The 16210-nt window shown below is 38.7% G+C and overlaps 1 protein-coding gene across 3 annotated transcripts in view; it reads left to right on the top strand.

The window, feature by feature from the left end:
* Window positions 1-15900, top strand: part of plod2 (procollagen-lysine, 2-oxoglutarate 5-dioxygenase 2) — a 34193-nt gene extending 18293 nt beyond the window's left edge. Inside the window, exons 5-21 of one of the 3 annotated variants that reach the window (XM_063483932.1) lie at window positions 1341-1453; window positions 1789-1852; window positions 2130-2227; window positions 3202-3303; window positions 5181-5306; window positions 5418-5539; window positions 7113-7217; window positions 7975-8100; window positions 8630-8771; window positions 9496-9558; window positions 9912-9956; window positions 10725-10838; window positions 11134-11199; window positions 11424-11528; window positions 13501-13647; window positions 14505-14630; window positions 14797-15900. In XM_063483932.1, coding sequence (XP_063340002.1) covers window positions 1341-1453; window positions 1789-1852; window positions 2130-2227; window positions 3202-3303; window positions 5181-5306; window positions 5418-5539; window positions 7113-7217; window positions 7975-8100; window positions 8630-8771; window positions 9496-9558; window positions 9912-9956; window positions 10725-10838; window positions 11134-11199; window positions 11424-11528; window positions 13501-13647; window positions 14505-14630; window positions 14797-14952 — 1820 coding nt within the window. In that variant the 3' untranslated portion in view covers window positions 14953-15900. The remainder of the gene's footprint in view (window positions 1-1340; window positions 1454-1788; window positions 1853-2129; window positions 2228-3201; window positions 3304-5180; window positions 5307-5417; window positions 5540-7112; window positions 7218-7974; window positions 8101-8629; window positions 8772-9495; window positions 9559-9911; window positions 9957-10724; window positions 10839-11133; window positions 11200-11423; window positions 11529-13500; window positions 13648-14504; window positions 14631-14796) is intronic. The other 2 variants (XM_063483933.1, XM_063483934.1) reach the window with 2 other exon arrangements.
* The last annotated feature ends 310 nt before the right edge of the window (window positions 15901-16210 follow it).

Genomic DNA, 16210 nt, shown 5'->3' with positions numbered 1-16210 from the left:
GAGGGGATGTGAATACACACCTGAAGATGTGAAATGAGAGAGGGGGAAGACAGTTCAGAATATGTGCACTTATGCAGAGATTTTTAAGAAAGAAACAGTAGCAGTATGTTCTCATATATAATCCGTATGGCCTGGTCATTTGCATTCTGCCAGTTCTTCAGGACATTGAATTACTGCCTTCCTTGTGGTCATCAGTGTGGTCTGACCTCCCATATTGGAGCCCGGCTGTCTCAGACTGATCAGAGGCTGTTTTTAGCATTCATTGTCATTGACATGACATGTGGATTTGTCTTGGGCCCCTGAATGTGCCACAGTTTGTATAAAATTGTAGGCTTTGTTTGTGTTCCTAACGCTACCGCCCAAGTGACCATTGGGGAAAGTTTTATAGCATCTGGATGCATACTTTGTCACAGAGAGTCTAGTGTCTTGGAGATGCAGTCAAGATAGGGTTATGTTTGTGTGTGACTGCATGTGTTTATTTAAGTAGAGTGAGGGGTCACACACACTAACAAAACTACTAATGGTTAAAGCTAATTACCTGAAATCCCTGGGATTTAGCCATTAAACCCTGTTTGTCCAAGCATATATATCATAAAAAATGTGAACTGTTGTTTATATTATGTGTTTTCATTCCTGAGAATGTTTTATGCTGCCTCATCTAGTAGAGCAGTACAAGACACTGAACGTTTCCAACAGGCATGCAATTCGCAGCATTTGAGGTGGACTAGCTATCAGAAATAAAAGCTTAAAAACATAAAATATGATTTCTTTTGAACATTTTTCTCTCATTCCTGCCACTTAGATTATGTCATGTCTGTCCATCGACTTGTTTACAGTGTCTGAGGCTTTTTTCAAATGATAGGATGCAAAATGGAGCAAACCAGCAACACAGCCAAACCCTGCAATCTGTTATTGCGGTCACTGTCCTTGAGCAACACAGTGAGGAAAAGAGGAGACGTGGGGGGGAAACTGGAGTAGAGATTGCCATGAGAATGTGCATTTATAGTGTGTAAGATACCACCAAATATAGTTTCAGAAACTCAGCTAGCAGTAAGTTGTGTTGGTCTAAACATAAAGATTACAACCTTCCTACTACCCATTATTACTCTGAGGGAAGAGAAAGTCCCTAGCTATTTCTTGTGTGTGCTTGGGATTATTGCCAAAAGTCACACTCTGTGCTAAGACGTCCAGGCTTCCCAAGTATTTAGACCTACACCATGGAGCCAGCAGTTGTACTGTAATTGTCACCAACAGCCTACCAGCCATGTATACCCCTGTAAACATTTCTCACCCTATCTTTAACTGCTGGATTTGTGTTTCACACTGTTTATTACTTTCAGGTATAATTGGCTACGCCCCGTACATAAACAGAATAGTTTCACAGTGGAACCTTCACGATAATGATGATGACCAGCTCTTCTACACTAAAATATACCTGGACCCATTACAGCGGGTAAGTCCTGCCAAGAGAGCAAAGATTCTCTAAATCTGTGGCTTGGTTCATGTCTCCATTGTGTTTTCTTTGTGTTTTTTTAACCACGGGCACAGTGAATTGATCGTGACTACATCAACATCTGCCATGTCTCTATTAGTAATGTAATGGGAGCTCCACAGCTTGGCAACAGGTTCAAATTGGATGTGGTTATTGCAATAAGAGAAGACAGACCCACAAGAGTAAACTGTGCACCACTGAATCCCAATGGCAACATCTTAATTTAAAACACATGTCTGTGTTTTAAATTATGGATAGCTATGGATGGCTAAATGTAGGTCTTTGTGTTCTTACAGGAATCTCTCAATATGACTTTGGACCACAAGTGCCAGATTTTTCAAAACCTGAACGGGGCTGTTGGTGAGAATTTAAAGATATTTTATTTTCTAATTGAATATTCTGTGAATCTGTATAATTTAAACTCTGTCTTGGATGTCTAAGTGGAAAAAAACAACAACCAAAAAACTGCTTAAACCAACATTTGATGTTGGTGCTGCCGCCAATCTGTGGATTACTTTCAGTGAACATGTAGGATTTGCAGTTTATAAGTTATAAATCCTCGCAGCTCTTGCCCATGTAGTAAGTCAGTTTTCAAAATCTGGCCTAAAATGTCTTGTGTTCCCCTTTTTGTTGGCAGATGAAGTGCTTCTCAAGTTTGGAACGGACAGAGTGAGAGTTAGAAACACGGCGTACGACTCTCTGCCAGTAGTTGTCCATGGCAACGGAAACACCAAGGTGAGCAAGAAATTGCAGTCAAGGACACACCTAATGTAGCCTACTTAAGGGACAGAACAGATACTTTTAAGATAATTATCCTGACCTATGACACTAACCTTGATGTAATTATCAAACTCTTTCCTGCCATTTGCAAATGAGTTTCTGTTGGCCTGTGACTTTTAGATTTTATCCAACAACCATTCATCACTGCTGCTGATGTTCTGTTCGTTGTATAAATTTGACTTTACTTACTGGTAACGTGATACTTGCTAGTTACCTAGGCATAAAAGGCAGTGAATATAGCTACAATACTCTCATTTTGTTTTTGCCATCACTCAATTCTACATCACGGTGAGGAGCTGAGGAAACTAAAAAGCAGGATGCTATAATTCTGTTGATTTTTCTTCTGGTCTTTTCCTTCTCCTGGCTCATTTTCTGGCCAACTGCTTATGTTTGGTCTTCCCTGTTAAAGAACCAAACCCACCAAACTACTGAGTCATTCTTCCCAGAGGGCTCAACAGCTGAAAGAAAAGCTTTTAATGAGAGATCACAGTATATACGGTCTAGTGAGCTGACTAGCGAGATGTCAGACCATTAGTTCATTTTATTTCCCAGTTATCTCGCCAAGTTGAGTTTGGTGACAGCTACACGATCACGGTGTTAATGTCTGCAATAACAGACTGGTAAACGGTAGCAACCAGGAAATTACACGTTCTCCCACTAAATACAGAGCAGCAATGGTTGTGCTAACAATATGTTGAAAGTTATGAAGAATGATAACATTGTTGCCAAGCCTTGGCTTCTGTAGACGACACATCACTCTGTGGCCTTTAGTCTGACCTGCAAGTGAATGTGTCCAGTCATGACACAGTCTTACAATAAATCTTTATGTCCACAGTTGTATTCCAGGTTAGGATTTTCAAACATATCATAAGAATGTGACCTCAGCTGTCTCAAGTCTTTTATTTACTTTGAATGTTTTTTTCTTGCAGATGTACTTGAACTATCTGGCCAACTATGTTCCCAATGCATGGAACTATGAACATGGCTGTAGCCACTGTGATGATGACGTCGTGGACTTTTCTCAGTTAAAAGTAGGTGCTTCAGACTGCTTTTTTCCATCTACTTGCCATCCTTTTTTAGTCTGCTTTGAAATAGCTGCTGTGGAAAGTTCTTCTTCAGCCTGTCTTCTGGACTCCGGAAAGGATGACACATACAGCCCGTTTCCCAACATCAACCACCCATGTATCACTGACTGTTTAGACAGTAGTTGAAGATCCCAGATTTTTTTTCCGTATTTCAACAGATAAGCAATACTGTTGGTACTCCACTGTCTTTCCAGCAATAATAGGTTATGTGCCCATTCTGCATTTCTGGACCTTTTTAAAAGAGCATAAATGCAAGGGGAACTACTTGGGCAAGAGGAAGCACTGCACATCTGTGGTGCAGGATATGGCTTTTGAGGTTTTCTGAAGGGTTCATTTAAAGGGGTGTCACTGTCGACCAGGCTGTCTTTTAGCGTGCGCCGCACTGTGGGTTTTATCCACAATAGTAACTTACAGTGGTTGTACTGAAAATTTGTCACAGAGTTCAACCCAGGCTGGCAACGTATAGCCGGCAGAAATGGCAGGGAATAGGAAATGTCTATTGCTGTGTGGTTACGTCTGTCAAGAATGGTGCCAAACTTTACTTCTGGGTCCTCTAGGCAAACACTGTAACCAACACAAGATCTCAGTTCACCTTTATTTATTTTTACCTTAAAAATAGTTTGAGGAAAATCTGTCTATTGTAGAGCAAAATATGTTTTTACTGTTCACTAAAATTAATGTTTTCACATTACACAAATAAAATTGCTGTAATCCTACATGCTGCATGGATACACTTCAATAGTTTAACTGGAGCCGATTCAGTACAAACCAAGCTACATGAAAGACATCACTGTGAAAGTTGCTATTGGTGACCTTCCACAGTGAATGAAGAAAACACTGCTCCTTCTCAATAATAGGCACATTAGAAAGGACATTTCATTCCACTGTGCCCCTTTGTTTATGTGGGACAGAAACCGGTGGAAGCTCAGGTCATGTGGAAAGTTTGGTCATACTGTCCAGGCCTTTCTTGTGGGGTAAACCCAGTTTGGAGGAGGTACTTGTTGGTTTTTAGTGTACTTGTGTTTTGAGATTGAACTTAAGCCTTGCAATGACACTGAGAGTTACACCACGAAAGACCAAACAATCCCACCCAGGCCACTTCATTGCTTTTCTTTAACTGTTTCTACTGTTGGGTGTTGCTTTTCTCTGCTATAAGAAATGCTAAGGGTAGCTTTTTGCTTTTGTTTCAATGTTTCTGTCTGCTTCTTCTTTTCTGTGACAATTTAAGCTCACATTGCCTTGATGGATGAGCTCCCATTCTTGTGCCTAAAACACAGTAATTGCGGAACTTGCAAATTAGATGGTTCTGTTCGGATCTCTTTTCATCCTTGGCCCAGACCTTTGCCATGAACTGGTCAAGAGGATCAAGAGTCCAGACTGAGCTGTGTGGGCTGGAGTTGAGTGTCATGGGAAAGTCTTTACTCTTCTCTTCTCTATTGCTTCATTTTTCCATTTTATCTTTATTTCCTCAACTTTCTGCATAATCATTTTGTGCACGTGTTTGTAATGTGGTTTTGGTTACCCACTTCATTAGATTACAACATATCAGCTGGTTGGGATGGAAGGGTTTTGCAGTGTGTCAACTACATATTTAAAATGTTGAAGCCAGCACCAAATTCTGCAAAGACAATAGTCAAGGCACAATTCTAAAGTCAAATCAAGAAAATAGAGTTAATGCAATGACAGATGTTTTGGCTTCATGGTTTGCTTATGTGAGAACTGAAATGTCAAAATCATCCATGATTTATTTTAAACAAGTCCTCCACTGCCAGGGACACTTTTATGAAATCTAAACAATATGTCTTTCTTTCTAATCTAAACAGGAGTATCCAAATGTGCTGGTTGGAGTATTCATTGAGCAGCCAACTCCATTTCTTCCTGAATTCTTTCAGCGACTGCTGACCCTGGACTACCCAAAGGATAAACTCAAACTCTTTGTCCACAACAATGTGAGTATATGCAGCTGCATGTGCAGTTTTTTTCCTTCCTAGATCTCTACATGGCTCCTTACATAGTATGTGGTGTCTCTGTTAATCCATTAATATCGGCTCCCTGCTCAGGAGGTTTACCACGAGAAGCACATCCAGAGGTTCTGGGAAGAGAACAGGAATGTGTTCAACAGTTTCAAAGTTGTGGGACCAGAAGAAAATTTGAGCCAAGGAGAGGCCAGGAATATGGCAATGTATGTATAACTATTATAAATGTATCATTTCTCAGAATCTGAAGTTTCTTAGAATTTTTGAATGATTATAAAGGCTATGGTGTTTTCTGACTTTGATTAACCATGCAATACTTTCAAAACCTCTAAATGAGTTTTCATGGTTTCTGTTTGGGAAAACAGTCATCTTTGTTGCTAGAAGCATGAATAATTCAGTGCAGGCAAGGTCTGTATTAAGAATAACCAGAGAGACAAATACACCTGTGGTGCTGCTATGTAGTCTTTCTGTATTGATTACTCATAAAACGTGGTCTTAGGTTCAGCTAAATCACGATTACAGATAAACATAATATGACCAAACTAATAACAGACAAACAGTTGTAGTTTTTGCTTCTGAATATCATTCACAGTCAAACCTGGGAAAAGGTGCTAAGGAAACTGGAAATGTGGGCTGTGGACTGGATGTGGACTGGAAATGAGAGCTTCCCCTCTCTATCAATATAATTGCTTTTATATAAAAGATGGTAGTAGGGGTCTACTCCTATTACAGAAAATAAAGTCGAGTTATTTAAAAGTCTTAGTAAGCTCTTTCTTGATGGGTTCATGCTCTAAAGTCTAAAGTCTTTTTAACTATAACATGTTTATTTTGTAAATCATAGCCACTATTAGTGTTCTAAAGGATGACAAGGCAGGGTATGTTTTATTGTAACTGACAACCCTCTTCAGCTCGTGCTACAGCATCCCAGTCAGGCTAAGGCCAGCAACTTGGTAATTCAAAAATATGAATTTTCTTAATTTTCAGCCATTCTAATTTTTTTGAGGGCTTTTTTTTTTTTCATTTTAAATTCTTTGCTTCCTCTATCTGTGAAGCCTTAGACCCTATGGTTGAAAAGCAGCCCCAAACATAATGCTCCCTCTACCATGCTTTATATTTGGGTGTGCTTGATTTGTAGCGTGCAATTCCATTTTCCTTCTGACATTGTGGATTGTCACAATTAAGTCTGAACTTTTCACATCTACCTACAAAACATCATCCCAGAATTGTTATAGAAGATGTTGAAGGAAAACAATTGTGTAAGGAGGACCAATCCAAAATGTCTGCTCATAGTTTAGCAGGTGTCATAAGCATCTACAAACATCTGATGGAGACTGAGAGAGTCCTCAAGAAGGTTGTAAATGTTGCTAAATTAAATTCATTGACTTAATGTTTTTTCCAGGCTGCACTGTGACTGATTTAAAATCCTCGGCAATGTATAAGGATTCACAAACACACACACTCAGGTGTAAACTGCAGCTCTGTTTGGACCAAAATGTTTAGGCACAGCATGCCGGAAAGCATTGGTCAGCACAGCCCTGTAATGAAGAAGTCTTAGGTTTATTAGGAGTCTCTAATTTTCTGAAATCTCCTTATCCACTGGAGGTTTAAAGATAGCGAGAGTCAGACTCCACCATTGAAAATTACACCTTATACTTTGACGCTGATAAATCTAAAGCCGTGACAGTGATTAATTCCAAGCCTTATATTGACCGTAATCAGCTCTGGGTTGGAAAACAACAAATGATTTTCTCTGCCATGTCTGTGTTTTAATTTCATTAGGGATCTTTGCCGTCAGGATGCCACATGCGACTACTACTTCAGCATAGATTCTGATGTCATGCTGACCAACAGACAAACACTGAAGCTCCTCATTGAGCAAAACAGGTAATCACACAGTAACTGGAATAGAAGCCACAACTGAGCCTGTTCAGACCTTCTCGGTAGCTGTTGTGATCATTGAACCATTTAGTTTATCCCGCAAGTGGCAAAACCACAGGAACATTACAGCTGAGTGAATTAAAGTTTTAAAATAGGCTGCGTTGGCTTCCTGTTTTTCTCTGGGCACATGGATACAGCAAAAGAGTCTATTGAACTAACTCAGAAATGCCACTTTGCATTATACAAAAAACAAACATTCAACCTCTTTTTGCCCTTCTGCAGCTCATGATCTTAAAGAAACCTTCCCATAAACTAGATGTCACTGTGGCCGTGGCATGGTATTGTGACTGGCGGCATGCAAAGTGGAAGATGTTTACGGATATTTAAAGACAGCATGGGAATTCTCAGCTGGCACAGAGGTTGTGGGAGCAAAAGTCCAATTTATCTCAACCAAGAAAGTTTACCATTAGCATACTGCAGTATATATACGAACCCACACTGTGATTTATGGTTGTGTTATTTTGCAAACTTTTTCCCAGTTTATTTAACAGAAAGAAAGTACACTTCTTTGAATTGAGTCCAGCATGACGTACTGGTGTGGTTTGAATGTAATATAAAGTATACTATCCAGCTAGAGGTTGAGACTTTAGATAGAGGCCTTACCCCAGTGGCAAGTGGTCCAGTGCAATAGGGAGATTTCACTGAGTTTTAACTGCCCTGACAGAGTTACCATCTCTTCACTCCGTCTCTCACTTTCCAACAGAAAAATAATTGGCCCCCTTGTCACTCGTCACGGCAAGCTGTGGTCCAACTTCTGGGGAGCCTTGAGTCTGGATGGTTATTACGCCCGATCTGAAGATTATGTTGACATTGTGCAGAGAAAACGCGTGTAAGTCACAAGAGCAATAAGGGTAAACAAAGTTATGGCTTTGCATTTCATGGTTCACAAAGCAAATGTGGGTACTGGATCTCTGAGCATGTCCATAACTATGAATAAATCTTGCACCGTTGTGCTGGAACTATTTTCCTTCATGTTTAGCCACAAAAAATAAGACCTGCTAACTTAGAAGACCTATGTGAACAGTCAGAAAAGTGATTTGATGTGAAAAACACTGAAACTAAGTTAAACTTTTATTTCTGACTGACTTGCTTAAAAGTAAGTTAGTAAGTTAGAATTGCGCTAAGATGGCACGGAAACATTTATTCACCCACAACAGTTGGAACTCAGATTGACAGCATGCAGAAAATAAATGGTTGTTATGTAAGTTTTAAAAGATTCTAAATGAATATGCTGAGCTTTTTTTCTTTTCTACCACACAGTTCACTACTGCACACTGTATGAATGCATTCCAAGAATTCAGATTTTGAGGATTAATACAAAATAAGCACTTCCCGTCTTTATGTCTTGTTGTTTCTAGGGGTGTGTGGAACATTCCTTACATGGCACATGTATACCTTGTCAAGGGCAGTGCCTTAAGGAATGAACTGAAAGAAAGGAACTACTTTGTTCTGGAAAAACTGGACCCAGATATGGCTTTATGTAGAAATGCCAGAGAAATGGTAAGAAGGCACAACCGCCATCTTTAAGGATTCCTCTATTAGCACTACTGTCCGTGAAATATTAAGATTAATTTAGCAACAACAATGTATAAGGTCATACTAACTTTAGGTATATTTATAATAGTTAGTTTGGTTAAGCAATGAATTTGCTACTAACAAAAGTCAACAGCTCAACGGAAACCAAAGACTGGCAAGTATTAGTGTTTGTATGTATGAGTGTGTATGAGTGTCTTCGTCAGCAAGGCATGACCGTCCTGTGTATACAGTGTCTCTTTGGTCGTGCAAGGTTTTCTGCTACACTTGTATCCCATCATCCTTTACTTTCTTTTAACCTTACGTCTTGAACACAGTCAGTACAACCGATGCCTGGCTGGCTACCAGACAGAAAGGGTCTTGTCTCTTGTGGGGGTTTTTTTCTTTTCACTTGTGAACTTGTTATCTAGTCTTGCTTTGCGTCACTTGGACTTGGCAGCTGCGGTGTCTGATTCAAACACGGTGTATGTTGTCTGGTTTGCTTGGCCTGCTCCCCCAGCATGCATTGCTCCCATGTTAACCTACAAAAACATCAGCTTCAGAGGGAATCTTGCTTCTTTTTCGTGCAGGCGTGTTTCCTCTCCTCCTGAATTCCTATGTATGTGACATATGTACTTCCTCTGTCACCCTGTTTTTTATTTTGAATTCACTAATGTCACCTTATTTACATGATGCTTCTCCTTTATTTTAGACCAGTCACAGAGAAAAAGACTCCCCTTCTCCGGAATCATTCCATATGCTCAGGCCCCCAAAGGTTTCCATTTGTTTTGACTACTCTGCTTTCTGAAACATCCATTTCCAATGGGTTAGCACTCAGAAACCAATCTAAGACATGTAGCATGCATAGTTTTAGGTACAGAAATAAATTTTCCCTTATACTGAATTTAGTATTGGAGGTTTTGTTTTTTGAAAATGCGCAGTTACAAATTCTTAATAAATTCGTACTGAGTTGCCTACTTTGTTGCATAAGAAATTAAGATGACTGGCAACTTTTTGGAAATTGATGTTGACTTTTTGCTTGTGATAATTTTAGGTCTAAAAGTAAAATGATCTCAGCCAGACAGAGAAAGACTCATATTCTTTTATGTTTTTATGATTGCTTCTAAGAGGAGATCACGGAGGAGACAAAAGCTTGGAGAGTTAGTTCACACAGTGAGCAGTTCCCCTGTCCTGATGCTTTACCCTAAACAACCAAACCCTACATCACACACACGTTACCAGCTGCTCTTTCTAAACATACTGACTAATCTCAGACTAGGCTCAAACAATTTTTTCCCGCAGTCATGCTAAACATCTGGTGCAAATCACAGTTTGTCACAGAATGCATTTGTACATTAGCAATTTGGAATCTTGTGCAAAGAGATTGCAAAACTATCCTTAATTTTTCATTCATCTTCATCAAGCACAAAGCCTAGTCTGATAGTAAGTCCAAACCACTCCTACACATCTCCCTCCCCATGCTTCACTTTAGAGGGAATATAATTCCTGGATTTGCTTTGTCCCAACCTCCCCAGCACCCCTCTGTTCCTGTACTCCCACTCCTCTCCTCCTCTCCTGCCCCGTGTTATCCAGTTCCCAACCCTCTAGGACCCTCCCCCAACACCCATAAATAATCTAAGATTATTTATATGACATCTGTGTCTGTTTGAACATAGAGTTCAATAATGATTTCAGTGTGTTTAAGCACACTTAAATCCGACTATATTCTCAGTTTTGGGCAAATGAAGCTTTTAGTAGTTTGCCACAAGTATCAGCTTGTCAGTTTTATTGCCAGTGATAACTACTCATGAGTATTCATGTGTTCTAATACTGCATGCATGATGATTATGTAGACAAGTAAATCTTGCTTGTGGAACATCAGAAATCTTTTGCTTCTCGAACTTTTATGAAACTTACTCAACTTTTTCCTGCTTGCTGCAGGGAGTCTTCATGTACATAACCAACCGTCACGAATTTGGGAGGCTCATTTCCACAGCCAATTATAACATTTCTCATTACAACAATGACTTGTGGCAGATATTTGAAAACCCTGTGGTAAGTCATTATGATCTCTCATTATCCTTCAACCACAAAAAAGCTATTTTTTTCTGAATAGCTGAGATAAACAACAGCCACCTGTAAAGGTTATTAACAATAATGGAACAATTACAGATGTAAGACAATTTTGGAATAATGACTTTGGTGTGATAGGGCTACTGACTGATGATTTACTACTGTATTTGACAAGCTGGGATCTGCCCTGTGGGAGATGAGATTAGCTCTGTGAGGTATGCAGGTCAGAAAACAGTTCAAAAAATGGGCACTAATTTGAAGTACTTTCTGCTTGCAGGACTGGAAAGAGAAATATATCCACTCAAACTACACTCGAATTTTCACTGAGAACTACTTGGAGCAGGTTTGTATGTATACATGTGTATCTGTATGTCTTCAACATACTGATACAGACCGTGGGGGGAAATGGGATGACATAATGTCGCAGCAAAAAAAATCCCAACATCTGGTTTTACCATATCTGGGTATTACATTACAGTTACTAGAGCTCAACGTGAAGGTGTTATTCAAGTCTATTCTCAGTAGCCTCTTTTTGTGTGTCAATGTGTGTGTGCGTGTGTTTTATAGCCATGTCCAGATGTGTTCTGGTTCCCAGTCTTTTCAGAGAAGGCTTGTGATGAACTAGTCGAGGAGATGGAGCATTACGGTTCATGGTCTGGAGGCAAACACCAGGTGTGTATTTTTAGCTCAGTTTCACTGAACATAAAGTGCTAAGTGTAATCGTCACACTACAGGCACAGTCCTCTTCTTATTCTTTCTGTGTTTTATGTTTACACATTTTAATAAGGTCACAAGCATAATAAAATATCAGTGGTACTGGATTCAATTTAGAAGTATGAGCCAAAAAGCAAATGTTATTTATTAGAGAGGCCAGGCACTGAGATGCAACCACTGACCTCTTCACCACAGGGATAAAAAGACATTAAATGACACGTAAAGAATCTAAAAGTATAGAAAGTAAAAATTCAGCACTATGATAATAAAGAAGATGGCAAAGATTAAGGCTACGTTCACACTGCAGGCGAAAGCGCATCAAATCTAACTTTTTTGAGCCTATGCGACCCATATCTGATCATGGTATGACAGTGTGAACTGTCAGTGTGATTTTTTAGAAAGCGACTGCTGTTTGAACAGTCATGTCGCATTAAATCCGTCTTTTACATCACTGACACAAGACAGACGCCAATTATCAGCGCTGGAGAAGCACCCAAGAAGACATCGTGAACGCTACCTGGCCACCCAGTGTAGATGTTAGTGAAACTGTTAGGAAGACAATGTTGGAGAAACGTGAACATTTTATTTGTACTGTATAATCTGCAGATTCTGACAGAAATCTGCAACTATCCTTTGAAGCACCGCTCCTCTCTAAAACAGCAATAAGGATAATTATTAGGCCATATGTAAATAACAAAATAACTTTATAACTTAAAGCAAAATTGGGAAACGTAAAGTCCGAAACAAGTCTTCATATTAAGGGCCATCAGTCAAACAGTACTGTTTGGTCTGGATCTAAACAGAGCGCATTGTGTGCGACGTCTTCTTTTGCGCATGCGGGCCGCTTTGAGGGTTCACACTAGAGCGCGTTTGCTGTCACATTTTATTTGTAGTGTGAACAAGCAGACAAAAAAAATCTGATTTGATCAAAAAATCGGAATTGAGCATTAAGACCTGCAGTGTGAACGTAGCCTAAGTTAATTTAGTTAGCATAACAGATATGCTGGGAAAACTGAAATGTACTTATAGTTTGATATGTCTGCTTTATCTTGCTTAACATCTTAAAGTTTTTTAGGGCTAAATACAACCAGTGTACTTTAAATTCATCAACTGATGGTTTCATTTATGTTATGTAATGACAAATACCCATTGCATGTTGCCAGAAACAAGAAGACACTCTTCCTATCATTAATAATGATTAAAAAGCCTGCTAGTGAAGCTGGTTATGGCTGGTTATGCGCAGCACCAGCTTTAGCTCACAACAATAGTGTGAGGGCATGCTACCATTTGCTAACACCACTAGCATGACTAAAAGGTTTATTGATTTTTTTTAAATTATACGGTAGAAATTTAGATTTTTGAAATTACCCCAAAAGTTTACATAAATTAACTGAGTTAACTATTGCTGATACTTTTAAGCACTCTTTCACTGTTTGTGGGTTAAATGACATCCAGATGTAACAAGTATCAAACAGACTATTCTTGGTTAGCTTGCTAGCTTTTAAATGTAAAAGTTATGTTTTTGTATGACACAGAAAGTTACACACATGCAACTATGATTAATGCATATAGTAAAAAATGATTTTAGTGCTGTCATCACAAGGTTGGCCATTTGAATACAACCAAAAAACCCCAGCTGTGTTTTAGTTTAATGGTGTCTAATTCCCAGTGGCTCAAAGTTGGCCAGGGAGGTTACATTTTGTACAAATACTTTGACTCTGTTTGAGAGACGACTGAGCTGGATGGGTCATTAAGTCTCATACAGGCAGACAACAGAACAGCCTGTGGTTTAAAAAAAAAAAATAACACATGCACATCATCACAATCACCATCACTTTGAAAACTGTGGACACACACTTTGAGGATAGTGGGTCATTTGTTCCATCGTTAGTCACACTGCATCGTGCTCTGTTTCTCTCCTTTTTCTCAGGACAAGCGGATTGCTGGAGGCTATGAGACTGTGCCGACGGATGACATTCACATGAAGCAAATTGGGTTTGAGAAAGAGTGGCTGCATTTCATCCGAGAGTTCATATCACCTGTCACGTTAAAAGTTTTCTCTGGCTATTACACAAAGGTTTGTGTGAATCTGACCTTTTTCTAGTAAAAGCTGAGTTATAACAGCAGAAAAGTTTAATCATATAATGAGCTGCTGACCTGCTATTCATGTTTATGTTTGTGATTCTGATGAATCTGGTGAATCTTAACAAATGATGACAAATTTTCCATTGGATGACAAATTGGTAGAATTTCCCATTACCACTCGTTAATATTGTGGTAATAATGGTAATAATGGGGTAGTAAGGTGGAAAGAAAAAGGTGCCAAAATGGAAAATTTAAGTTATTACCCCTTAGTAATATCTAAGTAACAACCAACTAATCTCTTGTATCAACAGTGTTTATAATAATTTAATGTGACACTGAAATTTAAGTCATTTGGTAATAAGTACCCAGAAACTAGGGAGAACTATGATACCGTTTTAGGGCCGCTGAAGATCGGAAAGACAATAAGGTGCATTTATTTATGAGGGAAAAAAAGGCAAATCTTCAAGATTAAAGTGGCAAATTTCTGAGAAGATTCCCTGTCCCTCATTTTTTTCACCAATCTTCAGTGGCCCTAAAAACTTTAGTAGGAAACATACATATGCCTTTGTATGTATGTCTATTAGGAATACTATAATATTATACTGGAAACACCATCAGAACTTGCTAGCAATAAAATTGCCATCCATGCATTTTAAATTTTGGTATACAGATTTTAAAGTGATAGTAACCTTATAATAATAAAGTAATACTGGTGGACAGGTTCACATATTAGAATAGTATTACCATATTGTAATGGAAACATATTGTAACGTATGTCCTCAGCATAATTCTTTATTTGAAGGTAACATCAGTATTGTCAGCCAATGCATTTCTATCCTTTTGTCACAGGGTTATGCTCTAATGAACTTTGTTGTAAAATACACTCCTGAGAGACAAGCCTACCTGAGGCCCCACCATGACTCCTCTACCTTCACTATCAACATTGCTCTCAATAACAAAGGCATAGACTTTCAGGTAAGGACTTGTATTATGGGGCATAAGTCACACTAATATTATAGCTGTTATATATTTTTTTTAAATGTAAATTTTATTTTAAGCTTTCCAATTAGATAATCTGTCTGATGAGTATTGTTAACCCAGTGATTTATTTCACAATTATAAATCCAATTTACTTTTTTAGGGAGGGGGTTGCCGTTTCCATCGGTATAACTGCACCATAGAATCACCGAGGAAAGGCTGGAGCTTCATGCACCCGGGACGACTGACTCATCTGCATGAAGGCCTACCTACAACCGGCGGCACCCGCTATATTGCAGTGTCCTTTATTGATCCTTGAACTACCTGACGGCCTTATGATGTCAAGTCTTTCAACCACGCTTCGCTTTTTTTCATCCAATTTTTTTTTGTTTTTGTTTGGTTGTATGATTTGAAGTTTTGTGCACAAGCTGTTCTGCTGATGCGATTCTTTTTTTTTTAAAGCAGTTGCTTTAAAATCTTGAAAAAGTTGCATTCAAATAATCTCTGTCAGACAGAGAATAGAGAGGAAAGGGAAGTAACAAAGGCAATTAACAGTTTTGATACACAAATTGAAACAAAAACCAAGTTAGCAGGGTAAGGATTTCTGTCACATTACTGCTTCATTTTTCGATTTAAAAACAAAATCATTCAGTAAATCGTCTGTGCTGTAGAATGCTGTGATTTTCATTACTCTGTCATGGTAACCATCATTCATGCACCCTGGTTGATTTGCTAGCAATTAGCTGTACTGTGTGAGGTTGTGCAGATGACCATTGTGTATAAAATTGTGTTTCAGGTAAAATGTCACTGAACTTACGTATTGCTTCAAAAGTTACTACTGGTGCTAATAATCATGTTTCTGCAGTGTAAGTTACGTTGTTTCCTACCCTGAGTCAGTCAAGGTTTTATTTGTGATTTTTTAATTACATTTCCATTTGGTTTGTGCCCCATTAAAAGAACTTGTGTACTGTAATTTTGCACAGCAAAGAGAGCAGAATTCAATAAGAATTCTAGCTAAATGAAGATAGATATGTAATTTTTACTTGAAAGGTTTTCCTTCTTTCTGTACTGAATATTGGCAACACTGATTTGCTTTACTGAAAATATTTCTGCAAAATGTTCTTCCTTTTTTCTGACAGATATGAGTGACTGGATTTTGAAACTCAGCAAACTATTTTTTAACTTATTGTGTAATTCAATTAAAAAAAACAGAATACTGAAAAATTAATGTTTTCACATTTACTCTAATTTTGCATTTAATATACTAAAGTGCGCTGTGGTGTAGTCAACACATTGCCTCCTGAGCCTTACGAGACCCTGAAAGGAAACACAAACCCAGCTTCAGGAGGTCACAAGTGTGGGTAAATGTGATGGTTGCATCTGGCATACCATGTGGATCCATCTACTTTGATGACCTCGTGGGAAATAATGGAGCAGCTGAAAGCACATTCTTTCATTTAAAGCACTCGCTGAGAGTGAGCAAACCAAAAAGTCTCTTTGTAGATCGAAGAATGTCTGGATGTAGTTACCACTGCATACAAGCTTTCATTGTCTTATCGCTTTATCAGTTCATTTTC

Source organism: Pelmatolapia mariae, linkage group LG9, assembly GCF_036321145.2.
Source record: "Pelmatolapia mariae isolate MD_Pm_ZW linkage group LG9, Pm_UMD_F_2, whole genome shotgun sequence".
Taxonomy (NCBI): domain Eukaryota; kingdom Metazoa; phylum Chordata; class Actinopteri; order Cichliformes; family Cichlidae; genus Pelmatolapia; species Pelmatolapia mariae.
The sequence above is the reverse complement of the archived record's forward strand: the minus strand, read 5'-3'. Positions and strand labels throughout refer to the sequence as shown.